At 32.9% G+C, this 16445-nt stretch overlaps 1 protein-coding gene across 1 annotated transcript in view; it reads right to left on the bottom strand.

Moving 5' to 3' along the window:
• LOC129226610 (probable ATP-dependent RNA helicase DDX41) overlaps positions 1 to 16445 on the bottom strand; it is a 44378-nt gene extending 27933 nt beyond the window's left edge. The window contains exons 1-7 of the mRNA XM_054861238.1: positions 16187 to 16445; positions 12274 to 12369; positions 8259 to 8415; positions 8096 to 8170; positions 6464 to 6524; positions 5445 to 5562; positions 4323 to 4414 (exon numbers count right to left, since the gene is read on the bottom strand). Coding sequence (XP_054717213.1) covers positions 4323 to 4414; positions 5445 to 5562; positions 6464 to 6524; positions 8096 to 8170; positions 8259 to 8415; positions 12274 to 12369; positions 16187 to 16237 — 650 coding nt within the window. The 5' untranslated portion in view covers positions 16238 to 16445. The remainder of the gene's footprint in view (positions 1 to 4322; positions 4415 to 5444; positions 5563 to 6463; positions 6525 to 8095; positions 8171 to 8258; positions 8416 to 12273; positions 12370 to 16186) is intronic.

The raw sequence follows: 16445 nt of genomic DNA, 5'->3' as shown, positions 1-16445 counted from the left end.
AAATTAAATTCACTATTATTAAATTAAACCTTTTTGTGAAAGAAATATTTACTGAAAAGTTAGAATTTAAACTGAATGTTTTTTCGACATTATTTTCTATACGGTACGATACTAATTAAAAATGAAATTTGCCACGCATAGTGCGATTCTTTTATGTATTTCACACTATTCATGCTTTGTAAAACAAATAAAAAACAGCTCATCCTAATACTTTTTTACCTTCCATGTAATCCTTGTCAAACCAACTGGCCGCGCGACTTCTAATGTAAAATATCGACTTGGAATATATTACGTAAGAATGGATTTGAACCCTCCCCCCCCAAGTAAGGTTATGTAGGGATTTTTTAAACCCCCCTCCCCCTCGGGATCCTTACCTAATTAATGAAGGGCCCCTTAACTCTCGTCCCCTGCAAGAAATTTAAAATAAGTTTTAATTGTTCGGTTATAGTATAATGACGGAAATTGATGTCCTAAAGACGCATTTATTTAGGCGCTTTTCAGATATCAATTTCAAAACCTTTCTAGAGGAAGGTTCCCGAACCAACACCTTTGAGATTTCAATTTTGAAAAGTTTTGGATAAAGAGCCCTAAAACCTCTCCTCACTTCTAAATGTCTCCAAAGATGACCTGAAATTGCGTTTTACCCCTTTCAGAGGAGGATTCTCGAACTCTTCCTTTCCTAAGATTGCCTAATGTTGAGAAAAAATCTGAATTGCTTATGAAAAGAACCTTAAAAAGAAAATTCAAAAGTTTCTGACTATTGATCAGGTTTTTTTGTCCATCACCTATTTTTTTTCACCCCCACCCCGCCCCATTCTTTAAAATTATTATTGGTCCTAGTCAGTCGAAAAATAGGAAAGACTTTAAAATGCTACACTTTGCAAGCCCCCTTTACCTACTTAAACCATTAAAGAGCTTCTCAAACCTCGTTTTCGGGGTTTCAGTGTCGAAATTTTTTCAGGGGACAATACCGAATGCCTTGCCTTCTGAAAGCATCGAAAATAGTTTAATATTGCTTTTATGGAGCTTCAATTTTGAAAAATGGCCGAACCCATAACGTTACCAAAATGATCCACAGTCGTGCTTTTAAGACTTCAATAACGAAAAAATTTCGGACGAGGGTCCGACTGCTCCCGTATGAAATCTGAAAATGAAAAAAACTAGTTTTGAAAAATTTAAGGGAGAGAGCATTTAAATCCCTCCACTTAGTATCACTGAACATCTTTTTAAAACTTGTTTTTTAGGACTTCAATTTCCAAATAGTTTTTGGGGAGAGTCCCAGAACCGCCCTGCCCGTAACATCAATTAAGTTAGTTTGAAACTGCGTTTTTAGAACCTCAATTTCGAAAAGTTGGGAGGAGGGGTGATGAATTTCGCTCTATTTTTTTTTTTTAATCAATCGATGGTAACTTTAAAATCTCCCATTCCTTTCATTACACTAACGTCAACAAACATAGCCTAAAATGGCGTTTTTAAGAATTCAATTTCTGAAATCCCCCCCAAATTTTGTCTCCCCATAGCATTACTAAAGACAGTCTAAAACTGCGTTCTTAGGACTACAATTAAAAAAATTTCCGGGGGAGAACCCCAGGACCCCTGTCCACTCACTACCCACCAGGAGTGAGAATTTTTAAGTGCCCTCCTAACACTATTTTCTGGTTGCGTCACTGGATGACAGTATGAAGTCCTTGCTCCATCTCGAAAAAAAGGAGAAGATCAGGGCACTGTTTCTCCCCCCTCAAAAAAGGGGGGAGCTAATCTTGGTCATATGGGCCCCCTCCAAAATAAAAGCATATATACGCCACTGATTTATAGCAATAATTTTTGCACGCATTTTTAAAGAGTGTTTATGGGGAAGGGAAGAGGAGGATCGAGCTTCCAAAAATTTCATACCGTCTTCCGAAAATTTTACTTGAGTTCACTTGCATCCCTGATGCATGTTACAGGCTAATTCATGCAGTGCGAAGCAAAGGAATGTAAGTGCAAGAATTAAAAATTTAGAGATAATCAGTACAAATAGTAAAAGAACATCTTCTCCGTAGTAAGGCATAAAGGTGGTACTAGTAGCTCTGCTGGCTGCTGCTATACAGCATGATTAAGAAAAAAATTTGAATTTAAAACTTACCTAGAATCTGAACTTTAAACGCGTTTCACTCAAAGATATGCACCCACATCTTTTGCTGTAGCATTGTTTTTTTGCTGTTGCAGTGATTAAAATCAAGTGAGCTTCCTGATTCCAGGACAACCGTCCATGGACAATTTTGGCTTCCAACATACATGCTAGCTCTTTTCTGGTTTTATTCGAAAATTCACGTCTATTATCTGAATGTAAAATACCGGAAATCCTCTTATACAAAAAATATCAATGAAATTATATAAAACTTTTGCGTTTTCAATGGTCGCCAAGTTGATGTGGAAGCTTGGAACACTACTAATTTGTCGCATTTCGAATTGATTAAATTCAAGCGAAAAAACTTTGTGATTGTGTAAGTGATACATTCTCAATGTGAGCATTTTTCGGACATTATCCTATTTAAGAATTGGGTTCCAACATGTACATAACTGTCTTAGTTCCTCAAACCTCGCCTTAAACTTATTTGGGAATACTCCTATTCATTGTTTTTTTTATATATACACGTAACTACAACTTTTTAAATTACTGTCATCCCCGCTTAATTGGGTAACGGATAAACAAATACCCCACTTATACAAATAAAACCTCTTGGAATCGAATAATTCCTCATAGACACAATGTTAAAGATCCTCGCTTAAACGAATAATTTCCCCAGATAAATGAATTATCACGGGACGCGGGAGCGTCCCGGCCGCCAAGAAAACCAAATATCAGTCACCAACAAAACCAAAAATCCACCGCCGAGAAAGATGAAAGAAAATAAACATGTGACTAAGGGGTTTACATGACAGAACAAGTTGGGGTTCTCACCCCTCTGTATCTCATCCCTATAAAGACCCCCAGAGTTGATTTTTGGTATACTCAAATCTCTTGTGACCCCGAACGAAGTATACCAAAATACAATCCTCAGGACCATCAGGGGGAAGAGGAATTTAAGTTAGAAACTCGCTATTCAAAAACCTTTTTGTGTTCTTTGACACGGTTACAGCCCAGACAAAAAGAGGGATCAAGCTGAAATTTGGCCCACACATTCCTTGTGCCCTACTGATGTGCCTTTTGTGCTATTTGATAAAAAAAGAAGCCATTAAGTGAAGTGAAAAGCTCAATTAAAATAACTCCCGCCAGTATGAAGGCTGCTTTGTACTTTTCCGCTACAGGTATGTGATGTGGCTTATTTTTAACCTTTTGGGGATTATTTTTATTTTATTCATTGCTGCCATTACTTGTTTAGTGATGCCATACGTTATTTTGTCTTGAGCTTAGAAAAAAGAAAAAAAAACAAAGACGTTAAACAAGACTAAGAGCTGCATTAAAAAGGAAGATAAATCACCAAAACAACTAAAAATAGCTCATAAAATGTAAAATTTAAAAAAGAAGTCACTCAGTAAAGTGAAAAGCTAGATTAAAATTGCCTGCAAGCTGTAAAATATAAAAAAAACTTCACGTAAATAATCCGTCAAATAAAGAAACTAATAGAATTTATTGCCAAGTTGTAAAATACTCATTAAACAAGATAACTTAAAATATAGTATTTTATTATCCAAACAGTTTTATTTGCAACAGAGAGGATACAAAGATTGCAATAAAAGTTAAACAGCCCAATTCTTGCCAAACGAACATAGAATCTTGCTGGTCAGAAGATAACATTATGTAAAATTAAGCTTGCCATTATTGTTTCTTAAAAACACAAAATACCTTGTTTCAACTGAAAATTTATGACTTGAAATTCCCAATTCTAAAAACACAGACAAAGTAATATTATCTATATGCAAAAAGATGTGATATCTCATCTTTTGTGATATCTCATCAAAAACAACCCTGTTGTAAAAATTTCTCCGCCAAGAAAACCTTTACCTCTTCCCTACAAAAAAGAAGGCCTTCATCCTAAACCCAAAAATCCTCAATCTCAAAAAGTTATGATATTTAGTTTTCCCGCCATGTATCTGCCAAACTACCACCATTCCTGTTTTAGTTTTCCCCCTACCAGTGAGGATAGATCCTTTTATTTGTTTTCAATGCTGTTTGGCGGGATAACAGCAAAACTCGCCACGTTGCGTTGTAAAGTGTTGTTGTATGCTTGATGAGCAAAAAGCTACCCTTTAAACCAAAATCAAAATCAAAAGAAAATACACACAGAAAATGCATTCAATGAAAAATTATTTCCAATGTGCATATAAGTGATACTTACACTGCCGGTAAACCTTGCATTTGTATAGGGGTTGGTTTAGTGATACCTTTTTTCTTTAACCCTTGCAGAACTCCACGAGGAAATTTCATTTCCTATAATTTCAGAAAATAATTAGGAAAATTTATTCAATCAGTCATAAAAAAGAAACACGTTTGAAATGTACTAATTTTGATTTGCGTACCTAAAGCATGAATCCTTCCACATATGTAAATAATTCAAGCATTAATGACAAGCTTTTTCCTCAATTGCAGCAATAAAAAATGGAGTTTTAAAATATGCAGGATTTTAACCATCCTTTACACACGAAAATTTCCAGTTTGTAGATAAACTATTCTTACTTTCTTGAAAGATTTTAAAACAATTTTTTATTGGCAGACAAAATAAACCAAAATGTATTTTGTCAGCTCATAGAATTCAAGTCCATTTTGCATAAGTTTAATCAGCCAAATAAATTACAATCATTTTGCCTTTGATAAATTTCGGACCATTAGAATCAATAAAACTTCCAATTTATTTTTTTTGGCGTTTAGAACAGCTATCTCAAGTCTTTTTCTTTTCTTTTTTTTTTTGTGATTTTATTTAAAAAATGTTATATCATTCAGAGCCTAATAACAAAACAAATCAGCCATGAGTCTATATTTTGCTTCATTCTTCAAAACCCAAAATACCTCATACAGCGGGATAGAAAATATTCAGTAATAACTAATGAATCAATCTCATTATTCAATAATTACCTATGAATCTATGTAAAGAGTAATTGATAAAAATATTATTTATTTCTTATATTTTTTAAAAAATGCTTAAAATATTAATATTTAAGTAATTGTACTTAATTGTTTATTTTTTTTTAAATTGGTTAAATGTACAAGCATTCAATTATTCTAACGACAAAACCATACTTCCAAAATATCCCAACTACCATTTTTAAAGTTTTTAGCAGTGCCAAGTTCATCATCCAGTCAAAATGAATTCAATAGCAAAAAAAGTCGGGGCTCCTTCGTGATTACCAAACAAATAGACTTCCTAGCACCAAAACTATCTTGTGTAAAGTAACTAAAAGTGCAAGTATCTTGTGTAAAGTAACTAAAAGTGCACTTTAAAAAAACTAAATTTAATTCTCACTTTGAATGTTTTTATAGGTGGAGCTATATCATCTCCTTCCACTAAGATTCTGTTTTTTCGGCGAACTCTTTCATGCCTTTTTTCCGACATGGCTAATATATAACGAGGCGGTCGCCATCTGGAACAAATACAAACAAAACACAAAATTACTATTCAAATTTGAAACATCTTAAATTAAAGCTTTAACAATTAAGTGTGATTCAAGCAGATTAAGATCAAAGTAATAGTGAGAAAAAAAAAATGCATTTTTTCAAAATCTTTATTGTGCTTGCCAGCAAAATTAATGCCTGCTATTATTTCTCATTTGATATTTGCTACAAAAAAAATTATGCAACTTAAAAAACAAAAATTTAGAAATGCAGGGCTACAAAGTCTGAGTCATGAAGACAAACTGATTTTTGGTTACAACAGTTGGAACCTTAGAGCAGGAATTAAAATGGAGGGAGCAAGTCTGCAGTTTGGACCAATACAGAATCTTCAATTAAACGGTGTAATTTTTTATTATAATGAAATGAAATAATAAAAAATGATAAATAACTAATATTAATGATTTTTAATTAAAACCAATTGGACCATCGGCTTAGCAAAAGCTGACTCAAAGACCCCAAGTCATGTGACTCAGCAACGACAGATGGTTGGCGCGTTTTGCATGAAACAAGCGAAAGAAACCTGATTTCTTCCAATGCTTTGATTTAAAATTTATCACATGAATTGGGGTCTTGGTTTCTTGAATGAAAGTCTTCACTCCCTCCATTTTATCTCTTCTCAAAGGTTGGAACCTGGAGTCGGAGGCTATAAGATCCCAGGAGACGGAGTCTCGTTTTTTTCTACCGACTCTGCAAGACTGGTGTAAAGAAATCATGTGATATTTCTCACTATGTTAGTATTTCATATTTAAGCTAAAGTGCGCGGGTCATATTCAGCATGAAAAGGCATTAATTTTACTAAAATTTAAAGAAATCAATTTTAAGCATATAGAAAGAAAAGTCCAAGGAAATATTTTTTATGTATAAACATACCCTGTTTTAATAGGTTCTTGATACTGTATACCTTTAGCCAATTCAGCAACACCCATGAGAGCTAAAAAAAATAACAACATACATAATTTAAGTATTACTTTACACAAAACTCCTTACACTAAAATTCATAAAATTACTATTGCAACATAATCTTTAACATAGCACATTTTAGAAAATATCTTTGCGATTTTAAAAATATCTCAGTAGTTTATATGCAATAAATCTACTTAGTTTTCAGATTAGTAGCCAACCAGACAGACTTTGGCTCTTTTTTCCCTTTATGTTTTTTGTGCAGTTTGGTACAATACAGAATTTTCAATTAAATGGGTAAGAGGGAACAATTGCCCCTTTTCTCTGGCTTTGAGAAATATATGTACACACATATGCCTGTATTTTGTTGCTCTTCTACATCTCCCATCAACACACAGTCTGGTCTTATATTGTTTGGTTTTTTCCATAATTAGAATCGAACAAAGATGCTGCAAAAGAATTGGTTATTTAATTATGCTTATATAGAAAAAAGTTGATGCAGTAATTCAAATAAAAAATGCAGCATTTGAATGAAAATAATAAACACAAATCAAGGAGGCTTTGTTAATGTTAAACAAGTGAACATTGTCAGTAATAAACTTTGAATCATAGTAATAAAACTAATGGGAGTGTAAATTCAAAATAAATGCATATTTATGAGCAATACATAAAAGTTAAATGATAAAGCATTGTGTGCATTATGATATACTGATTAGCTAGATTGGTTTTATTGGTAAAGAAACTGGCAAGGTACGAAAATGAAATGAAAAAAAAAACTGATTCATAGCTAATATTAGTTATTTTTAATTAAAATCAATTGGACAAAGTCTGGCCATTTACCATTCATCCCAAATTAAACTGGAATTATTTAGTGCATTTGCAAGCTAGTTTGAATGTAGCAATTACCAAAATGAGAAGATTTAATTACTTAACTAATTTTTTCTTTTTAAGAAATATTGTTGATTTCTATCAAAGAATTTTTGCACCACATTTTATTCCCCTCCCCTCCCTTAATATGCATTGGAATTCAAGTATTTAATTTAGCATCTCTGATTTGCTAGATACATAACACAGCATTGGAAACAATATCAAGAGATTTTCCAGAATCAGAATATGCAAGAATAGTGTAATCATAGTAAGCAATAATGGAATATTATAGATATTATTTTAGTTTCAAAACATATAATTCTTTTATGTAGACAAACATTAAAGTTTAAAATTTTGTAAGCTTATTCAAGTATCTTTTTCTTTTTTTTTTTTAAATCATTTTGCTCAGCATTTGGGAACATAAAATGATACTTTTCTGGGGGATTAGCAATTATCTGCTTTGTTTAATTAAATTTTCTGTAAAGCCAAGTTTTAAAATGACAATTTTATTTTCTTGGATTGTTTAAAAGTAACAAATACAACATCTGGATTACAAATACTGTGTAAGGTATTTATCCAGATGCAATTTTTACAATGTTAGAGACTTCATATATTTAGACTCAAAAGGAATTTAAAATAATATTGCAAACAAATTTCAAAATCAATCTGTCTAATATTCAAGTAGTTGATTTTGTAAGTTTTAAATGTTTGATTTAAAAGAAAGAAAAAGAATACCTCTTTTTTCTGCAACACTTTCTAAAATTTTTTCTTCTTCCTTCAATTGTTTTTCAATTGCACTCTCTTTACGTGCTGAAATATACATAAAACTATAATAACAACAAAAGTAAAATAAATAAATGATATGTTTATAAATAAACATGAAAAAATTATCTCATACCTTCAGCTTTCTTCTTCAATTCATTATGTTGATCTAAAAGACTCACATTGGATTTTCGACCAAAATCATCCTCAAACTCATCATTTTCATTATCAGTTCCAGATTTATATTTTTCTTTTTCTTGATGAATTGCACCAAACCTGCCTAGGTTTTGAAGCTAAAAAAAATGTATCGAGAAAACACATTCAAGCTTATGGATAAAAACTTGCACTTGTTTCTTAGATTTACAACGTAAGAAAATAATAACACTTCTATTAAAAGTATAAAAAAAGTATTTGGTTACACACGGCATCAAGCTAATGAAATGAAAGGCAAACGTTGCAATATTTGCTACCTACGTTAAAGAAACTAGTGCAAAGATTTTTTTTTCCTGGTAAAATTGTTTGAAATAGATTTTGCATCATGAGTGGAAAAAAATATCAAAGTAAAACAAATTGAAATAAGCAGTGATTCTGGGGGGCGGGGAGGGGCAAAGGGGGCAACTGAATTTTCTCATCATAAGCAGCATTCCTGATGTGCACAAGAATGAAGGTGGAGAAAAATCCGAGTTTCTTGGAAGCCAAGAGATAGGCCGGACTTTTCCATTTCACTCATTATCGAATTCAGTATTCAATTGCCCCTCTACCAATGTAAAGAAAGCAAATTGAATTTTCATATATAAAAATTTAAAGAGTAACTGATCTAATGAGTTATCTGAATGTAGATCTGAATTTAACCGTTTAACCGCCGAACTATTGGCGGAAGATCAAATTTGAGTAACTTTTTGAAATTATGTCTATTTATGTCTAGTAAATACAGAAATAAAATAAAATTTCCAGAAAAAAAATTTTTACTATGTTTTTCAGTGTGTTCCATTTTTGGAACATTGGCGCTTTGCATGAAGTTTTTTTTTTTTTCAGGGATTTTTTTTAAACTAAGAGGTTTTGAATGCGGTTTTTATCTTAGCATACTTTATTATGGAAAAAATAATATTTTTAATTGCATTTATGTACATACCAGAATTCAGAAAATCCAATACAGAAATATCTAATGTCCATGATATGAAAGGAAGCATTGTTGGTGAAGTCGCTTGTCGCAATGGAAACATTTCTTAGTAGTATTTTTTTGCACACCGCACAACGTCCTTGGGATGCAGATACAATATAATGTCCGTCAGACATTCTTGATTGTTTATGTAAATGACAACGAGGCCCTGGATGACTTTCCACTCGCACTTTTCTTCTTAGGAGGTGAGTTGTTATTTCTCTTCGGAACTCTAAATGCTTCATCTTGACTTCGTGTAACTCACAATGAAGAAACCAACTAGCTACAACTGAAATATTCAGAGTATTACTAAAAAGATTCCACCACCATTTTTTACTTCTCAAATGAGGTCTGTAGCTCCCTAAAAGTTTATCCAAGACGTCCACACCCCCCATTCCTTCATTGTATCTCTTGATAAGATGAGGTTGTGGCACATCTATCTTGCATTTCTGCGAATTTGAGTAACGTTTTACAGATGCAAGTGGCTCATGTGTATAACAATTAGATGCTACATTAACCACTGCATTATCATTCCAGCTGCACATGTACACTGATCCATCAGATAGATAGTCAAAATTTCCACGATCTTCTTTAGAAAGGGCTTTTTTGGATTTCAGTGGACAATGGCCAGTTCGGTTTTCACGAATTGTTCCTGTTGCTCGCACACCTTTTTTTCATAGCTGAGAAATTAAGTCATATGATGTAAAAAAGTTATCAAAGTATACTTCATGCTCAGACGTGTCAGTCAAAACTGATAATAGATCATTTACAACTCTGGATCCTAATTGCACATCAGGGGATCCTTCTTTTTTGCCTGAATAAATCTCCATGGAATATGGGTATCCACTTGAAGAGCACAGCATCCAAATTTTGAAGCCGAATCTTATTGGTTTTCCTCTAATAAACATTTTACATGAATGCCAACGGTAGTAGGGAACCATAGATTCATCTATGCTCAATTTTTCATGAAATACACCAAATTGTTGAAGGTTTTTACACAATTCTTCGTAAATAGGGTATACTTTTCCAAGTTTGTCATTTTGTTTTAATTCATGGTTGTCCATCAAATGAAAGTTGTTTTTTATTTTTCGAAAACGATTTCGAGGCATAATTCTTGGTACAATTGGCACAGATGTATCTTCTGCACTGCTCCAATACATATCTTCAGAAGGAACGGAATGGTACCCACTCAATAGCAGCAAACCAAACAATTGTAGGATTTCATCTCTGTCAACATCTATTGATTCTCCTTTTTGCAATGCATACAAGTTTGTCATATTTGCTAAGTGTTCAACACACTGCAAAGGTAAAATTTTAAAAAATAAATCAATTGGAGATAAATCCACTATATTCGGAAATGCATGTCGAAGTGGTTCAATACTTTCTGACGAAATCAGTTTCTGAAAATTAGCTTTCTTCTCCCAAGTTAAATCCATTTTCATTCTTTTTCTACTTTTATTTCCTGATAATTCTAACTTTTTCTTTTTTTCCGTTTTCATTCGCTTTTTTACTTTTATTATCTAATGATTTCAGACTTTGTTCTTCCTCTGATTTTTTTGTTAAATTTTCACGAGAGTTGGCGAAAAAAATGTCCACCTGTCCACATACATCAATTGGTGTAATAGGTTGTAACTCGTCTTCTAGAATGTCTTCTTCCTCAGTGATATTGCCTGGTTCATCAGGGGGTAATTGGCATATATCTACATCTGACAAATCCGAATCTGACAATGTCTCTAAATAAGCCACAGCTTGTTCTACAGTAAGAAATCTTGTAGACATTTTTTAACAGTTATGAACAGTTGGTATACGTCAAACAGAATTTTGTTTCGCTCGAAAACAAAGCTAGCGAATTGTTGAACTGCATTTAAAATATGAAGAATAAAACGCTCACTAATATTATTTTTTTATTATCATGTGACAATGCAGCTGTCCGAGCAGGTGTGGATGCGGAGCCATATAGTCCGTCAAACAGTAGACTGTTATTATTTTCTTTGCTAACGAAACTTCATATCCTGTCAAAACATAAACTTACTTGTTTTTGCCAACACCTACATCAGAGTACATTCAAAATGAGAAGAAAAAAGAAACATATATTACGAAAAATGAAATTTCCCCTTTGAAGTCGAACGATTTACTTCTTGGAAATTTGACTCCCTAAAGCGCCAATGTTCCAAAATTGGAACATGCTATTTTGAAGGGGTACACCCTTTGGGAATATCATTGTACATTTCTACAAGCATTTTAAAATCATACATTGAAGTATTTTTCACAACTATAATAAATATCATCACATTTTCTGAAAAAGCCAATTTTTGGTAAATTTTATAAGAAAAAGTTGCAAAAAGCTAAAAAAACACCCATCTTTGAAAAATCTCAATAAATAATTGAAAATATATAAACAATTAATTAGGAAATCAAAAAATACATTGAAATAAGATTAAACTGTGTTTAAAAAAAAAACTTTTTTATTTTAAAGTTATTTCTTGGGAAAATTTTCAGTTAAATATGATGTTCCATTTTTGGAACATTGGCGGGTAAACGGTTAGGGTTTCTTTAAAATTAATGACCTGATTCAACTCACACTGTTAACTCGATACCTTATTTCCAAATTCTTATTTTATAGACACCTTTTTTTTCACTCCAGGGTCCCTCACATCTGCCACTATTTGTGGTTTAACCAGTTGGAAGAGACTCTAACACAAATCAAAATCTTTCTGATCTTCCTATTCAAAAAACTACACAAAATGCATTTCTGCCCTTTGTATTTGGAAATTAACCACAAAAATATCAACAAACTTCTGCATTACTGCAGCAATAGTTTTAAAACATTGCCACAAAAATTTATTTTTAAGGGACAATAAAATTATCTAAAATCAATACATTCATGTTAATAAACCATGCTCAAACATTCACTAAAATGAAATGTGAATACTATATATATTTTAAATGTTTTATACAATTTATAGCCTTAAGTTTTATTGATTACACTCACTTTTTGTTTTCTTCTCTCTTTTAATGGAACGTAAGGTTGATAGTCACTTTCATCACTTTCAGTTGATGACTGTTCCTTTTCGTCTCTGCGATACTTCTAAATAAACAGATAAACATACTTTGCAGAGTAATAATAATAATTATATATAAGCAGGGCTGCGCCAAGCCTGATCAGCGTCATCATGCAAATGTCTTTCAAGCGCCTTTATGCACTGGCAGTCAAGGAAAATATAGTTAACACCTACAGTTAGGTTTTGTAGTCAAACATAAAATGGAAAAAAATACCTTTAGCATTTAACTTATTCAAAAAATATTGTGTGAATATTTAATTTTGGAATATAGAGTATGTTTTTACTTCATATCTTGAAATTATTTCGAATTCAGCAGCTCCTCAGATGGGCTAGAAATGCGTGTTGAAAAATGAAAATATTTTGAATATCAAATTTAACGCCACTATTTATCTAATCTCTAAGTGATGGATAGTTGGCAAAACTTTTATGCTTGTCAAAACATGACAACAGAAGAAGTGGCACAACTGGAAAATAGGTTTTTTTGGGGGGGGGGGTGGGGGGGGCATAAGAAAAAAAAATGTATTTTAAAAAGAGGGGTCCGAGGGTTCTCCCTGGAAAATTTTTGAAACTTGTAGTTTGAAAATGCAATTTTAGACGGTCTTTGGTGGTGTTGTGGGGAAAAAAGATACAAGGGGCTCCATGGAAATTTGTAGAAGTTGAAGCATTAAAACCCGATTAAAAACCATTTTTGCTGACGTTAGAATAAGAAATGGAACTCCAGAACTCTCATCAATAGGGTTTTTTTTTTTGAAAAATAGATAGAAATCAATTCCTCCTCTTCCCTCCAATTATTCGAAATTGAACTTCCAAAAATGCAATTGTAGACAACTTCGAAGATTTTTACGGGAAGGGGATTCTGGAGCCCTACCCTGGAAATTTTTTCAAAATTAAACTCCTAAAAACTTAAGCAATGTTTTATGATATTAGAAGGAGAGGTTCAGAGGCTATTTCACTTAAATTTTACGTAAGTCATGTTTAAAAAACCTCATTTTTACTTTCTTCTATATCTAATATATAGAAGAAAGTATTGGATTCGTGCAAATTTTCGAATTTTGACGGATTTGAACGTTTTGAGGTGTGCTCAGTCCATTTCGACTATTTTTGGAAAATGTCTGTCTGTCTGCGTGTGTGTATGTGTGTGTGTCACGTCTGTGTGTGACCAGTTTTTTGTGGCCGCTCTACAACAAAAACTACTGCAGGAAATCGAACGAAATTTGGTACACATATGTGCCCTTATGTGAACTTGTGCCCATTGGTTTTTGGCGCGAATTCCTCCAAGGGGGGTGGAGCATTGGGACGTTTTTTGAGTTACACGGGCTTGCTATTCCTCAGGAAGTAACTGGCGGAATCAAACAAAATTTGGTCCATATGTTGCCATTAATAGGAACAGGTGCTGATTCAATTTTGGTGTCAATAACACAAACGGGGGGTTGAGCGATAGAACGTTTTTTGTCGTCAATTGTGACTGCTGTATCTCAAGAAATAATGAACGGAATGAAAGAAAAATTTATCGGCAAGTAGCCCTTAGTGGGTATAAGAGCTGATTTTATTGTGGTGTCAACAGCTAAAAAGGGGGTAGCGCAATAGCCCGTTCTTTTTTCCATTGTGAGTGCCCTATCTCAAGAAGTAATGCTACGTTCTGGTTGAAATTTGGAATATATGTGAATCCATATGTAAACAGACTTTGGTTCAATTTTGACGCCAATCGCTCCAAGAGGTATTGATTTTTTTTTTTTTTTGCGAATAAAAATAGTTTTATTAATGCAACAATAAGAAAAATAAATCGTAATAGATTGTCGTCTGCGTATTTCTCGTTATTTTAATTGTATGGAAATGACCGGAAATATTATCTCAATGATTTAAAATTTTTAACTGTTGCCATCTTATGTTTGTTAACAAATAAAATATTTGTAATTAATTCAAGCAAGGCTTTTAAAATAACTTTCAATTTTCGCTCTTTGCTTTGCTTTTGTAATAATTCAGACATTGGGATGGTCGTCAAGTTTTTGATTGTGTAATTTTGTTTTTGTTGGGAATATTGCTTCCTCGTTAAGCATGGGGAGGGATCAGAATTATAAGAAAGATACAGAAGAAAGTTTCGTGATGGCCACAACATACTAGTTGATGATATTAAAGGAAAGCGGTTCTTTCCGAAATAGCATTCTAGGCTCCAGATAGGTAGAAAAATGCTAATGTATGTAAGCATTAGTTAGCAGCATGTGTTTTTAGTGTAAAAGATTGCGCTTTTGAATAGCATGTTTAGACACAAAAAGACAATATTTTTTCCTTTTAGATAGGCAGCAAGACAGATTGGCTGTTTCAATAAGCAGTACAATTTCACTGCAGTTTTAGATATAACAAAAAGTTTAATTTCATTTTTTTGCTTGGAGATTCCCCCCCCCCCCCCCCTGCCCATTTGGAGCATTTTTGATTAGTAGAGCTTGGCGCCTTTGAATTTGGTGCCGTCGTGTGTGGCACGACCTTGCACATAGAGACGCCGTGGCCCTGTATATAAGTAAACTTTAGCACAAATTTTCTGAAAAGAAAAAAAAAATCAAACGTAAATCTTACGAGTCTTCAGGCTATAAATGAGAAATTAAATATTTAAGAGGATGAGATCAATCAAAGGAATGCATATAACTTATATCAAAGACAAAGATTTCATGCTATCTTATTTTAAAGAAAAATATTTTATACTGGTATCAGTGGCTAACATTGAAAGTAATAAGTACTTTAGAAAAAAATAAATTATTGTTTAATTCATAAGTACTGAAGCTTTATGAATGGGGGGAAAAAAATTTTTTGGAAAGAGTAAAAAGTGGCAATGCTCAGGCCAAGGTTATCACACAGGCACCTGGGGTCCATGTGATTTTTTTTAATTGTCAGACAAAATTTGCCAAAAAAGAAAAATATTGGGGTCACAGTGACCTCCCCTCGAGATTCCCCTGGCCTACAGCCCCCTCCCCCCATGTTGAGCTGGTCAGCAGATGGAGTAACATCACGTAAACAAAATTATACAGAGAACAGTGTTTCAGATTGTCAGGACTTTATCATAAAAAAAGTGATCAATACATGTTACATGATTCAAGACAAGTGAATTAACATCTTAAAATCTCATCACTTGCTGAAGCACTAAAATATATTATTTCTTTGCAATGCCTTTCGCTTAGCACATGAAGAATTTAAAAGAATCTTTTGCCTTAAATGCCTCCCAATTTTTTTTTCTTAAACTCATACTGCCACAAAATCACACCAATACATAATTATCATATAAAGAGGTCCATGAGTTTCATGAAAGTTTTGAAATGGTAACTGCCATAAAAAACATTTTGTACAGTGGCGTAGCTAGATCCGACTTTCGGGGGGGGTTACTTCTTTTATATATTATATATATATATATATATATATATATATATATATATATATATATATATTATATATATATATATAATCGCTTGGAATTTTTTCCTTTTCTTCTTTTTTTTTTCTTTCTCATCTCTCTTCTTTTTCTCTTTTTTTTTTTGAGACTAACGTTTCGAGGGGGGGGGGTCCGGGGGGGGGATCAGGGGCGTAGCTAGGGGGGGTCCCCAAACCCCCCCCCCCTTAGCTACGCCCCTGATTTTGTACATTAAAATGTATCATGCTTTGATGTTTTGAGAAAAGCTTGGTGATTGATCTACTTCAATTTCAGGTGTCACTAGTTATTATACTCTTCTGAACAAGTTTTCTTTCTCTGTAACATGTAAAAGAGATTAAAAACTTCAGCCTATCTAGAAAACTGAACAGAGCCACAACGACAACTGTAAGACATTAAACTAACACATCAATGAAAATAGACATTACCTTATTAGGAAAACCTAGGCTATGGTCAGCATCACGTTTAGATTCAGACATTATATATCTTAATTCTGAAATTTTATTTTCAATTACGCTCCCAAGCTTTATAATAAATGCATTAAACAATTTAAATATAGACTGAATGAATAAAAGTTAAACTGAAAAAAATATATATTTCCTTAAAAGAAGTACTTGATAACAGAACACCTGTTACATGAAAAATCTAATACCATTACGAACAAAAATTCTTTAAGAAAATCGCGAA

This window comes from Uloborus diversus, chromosome 7 (genome assembly GCF_026930045.1).
Source record: "Uloborus diversus isolate 005 chromosome 7, Udiv.v.3.1, whole genome shotgun sequence".
NCBI classification, from domain to species: Eukaryota; Metazoa; Arthropoda; class Arachnida; order Araneae; family Uloboridae; genus Uloborus; species Uloborus diversus.
The sequence above is the reverse complement of the archived record's forward strand: the minus strand, read 5'-3'. Positions and strand labels throughout refer to the sequence as shown.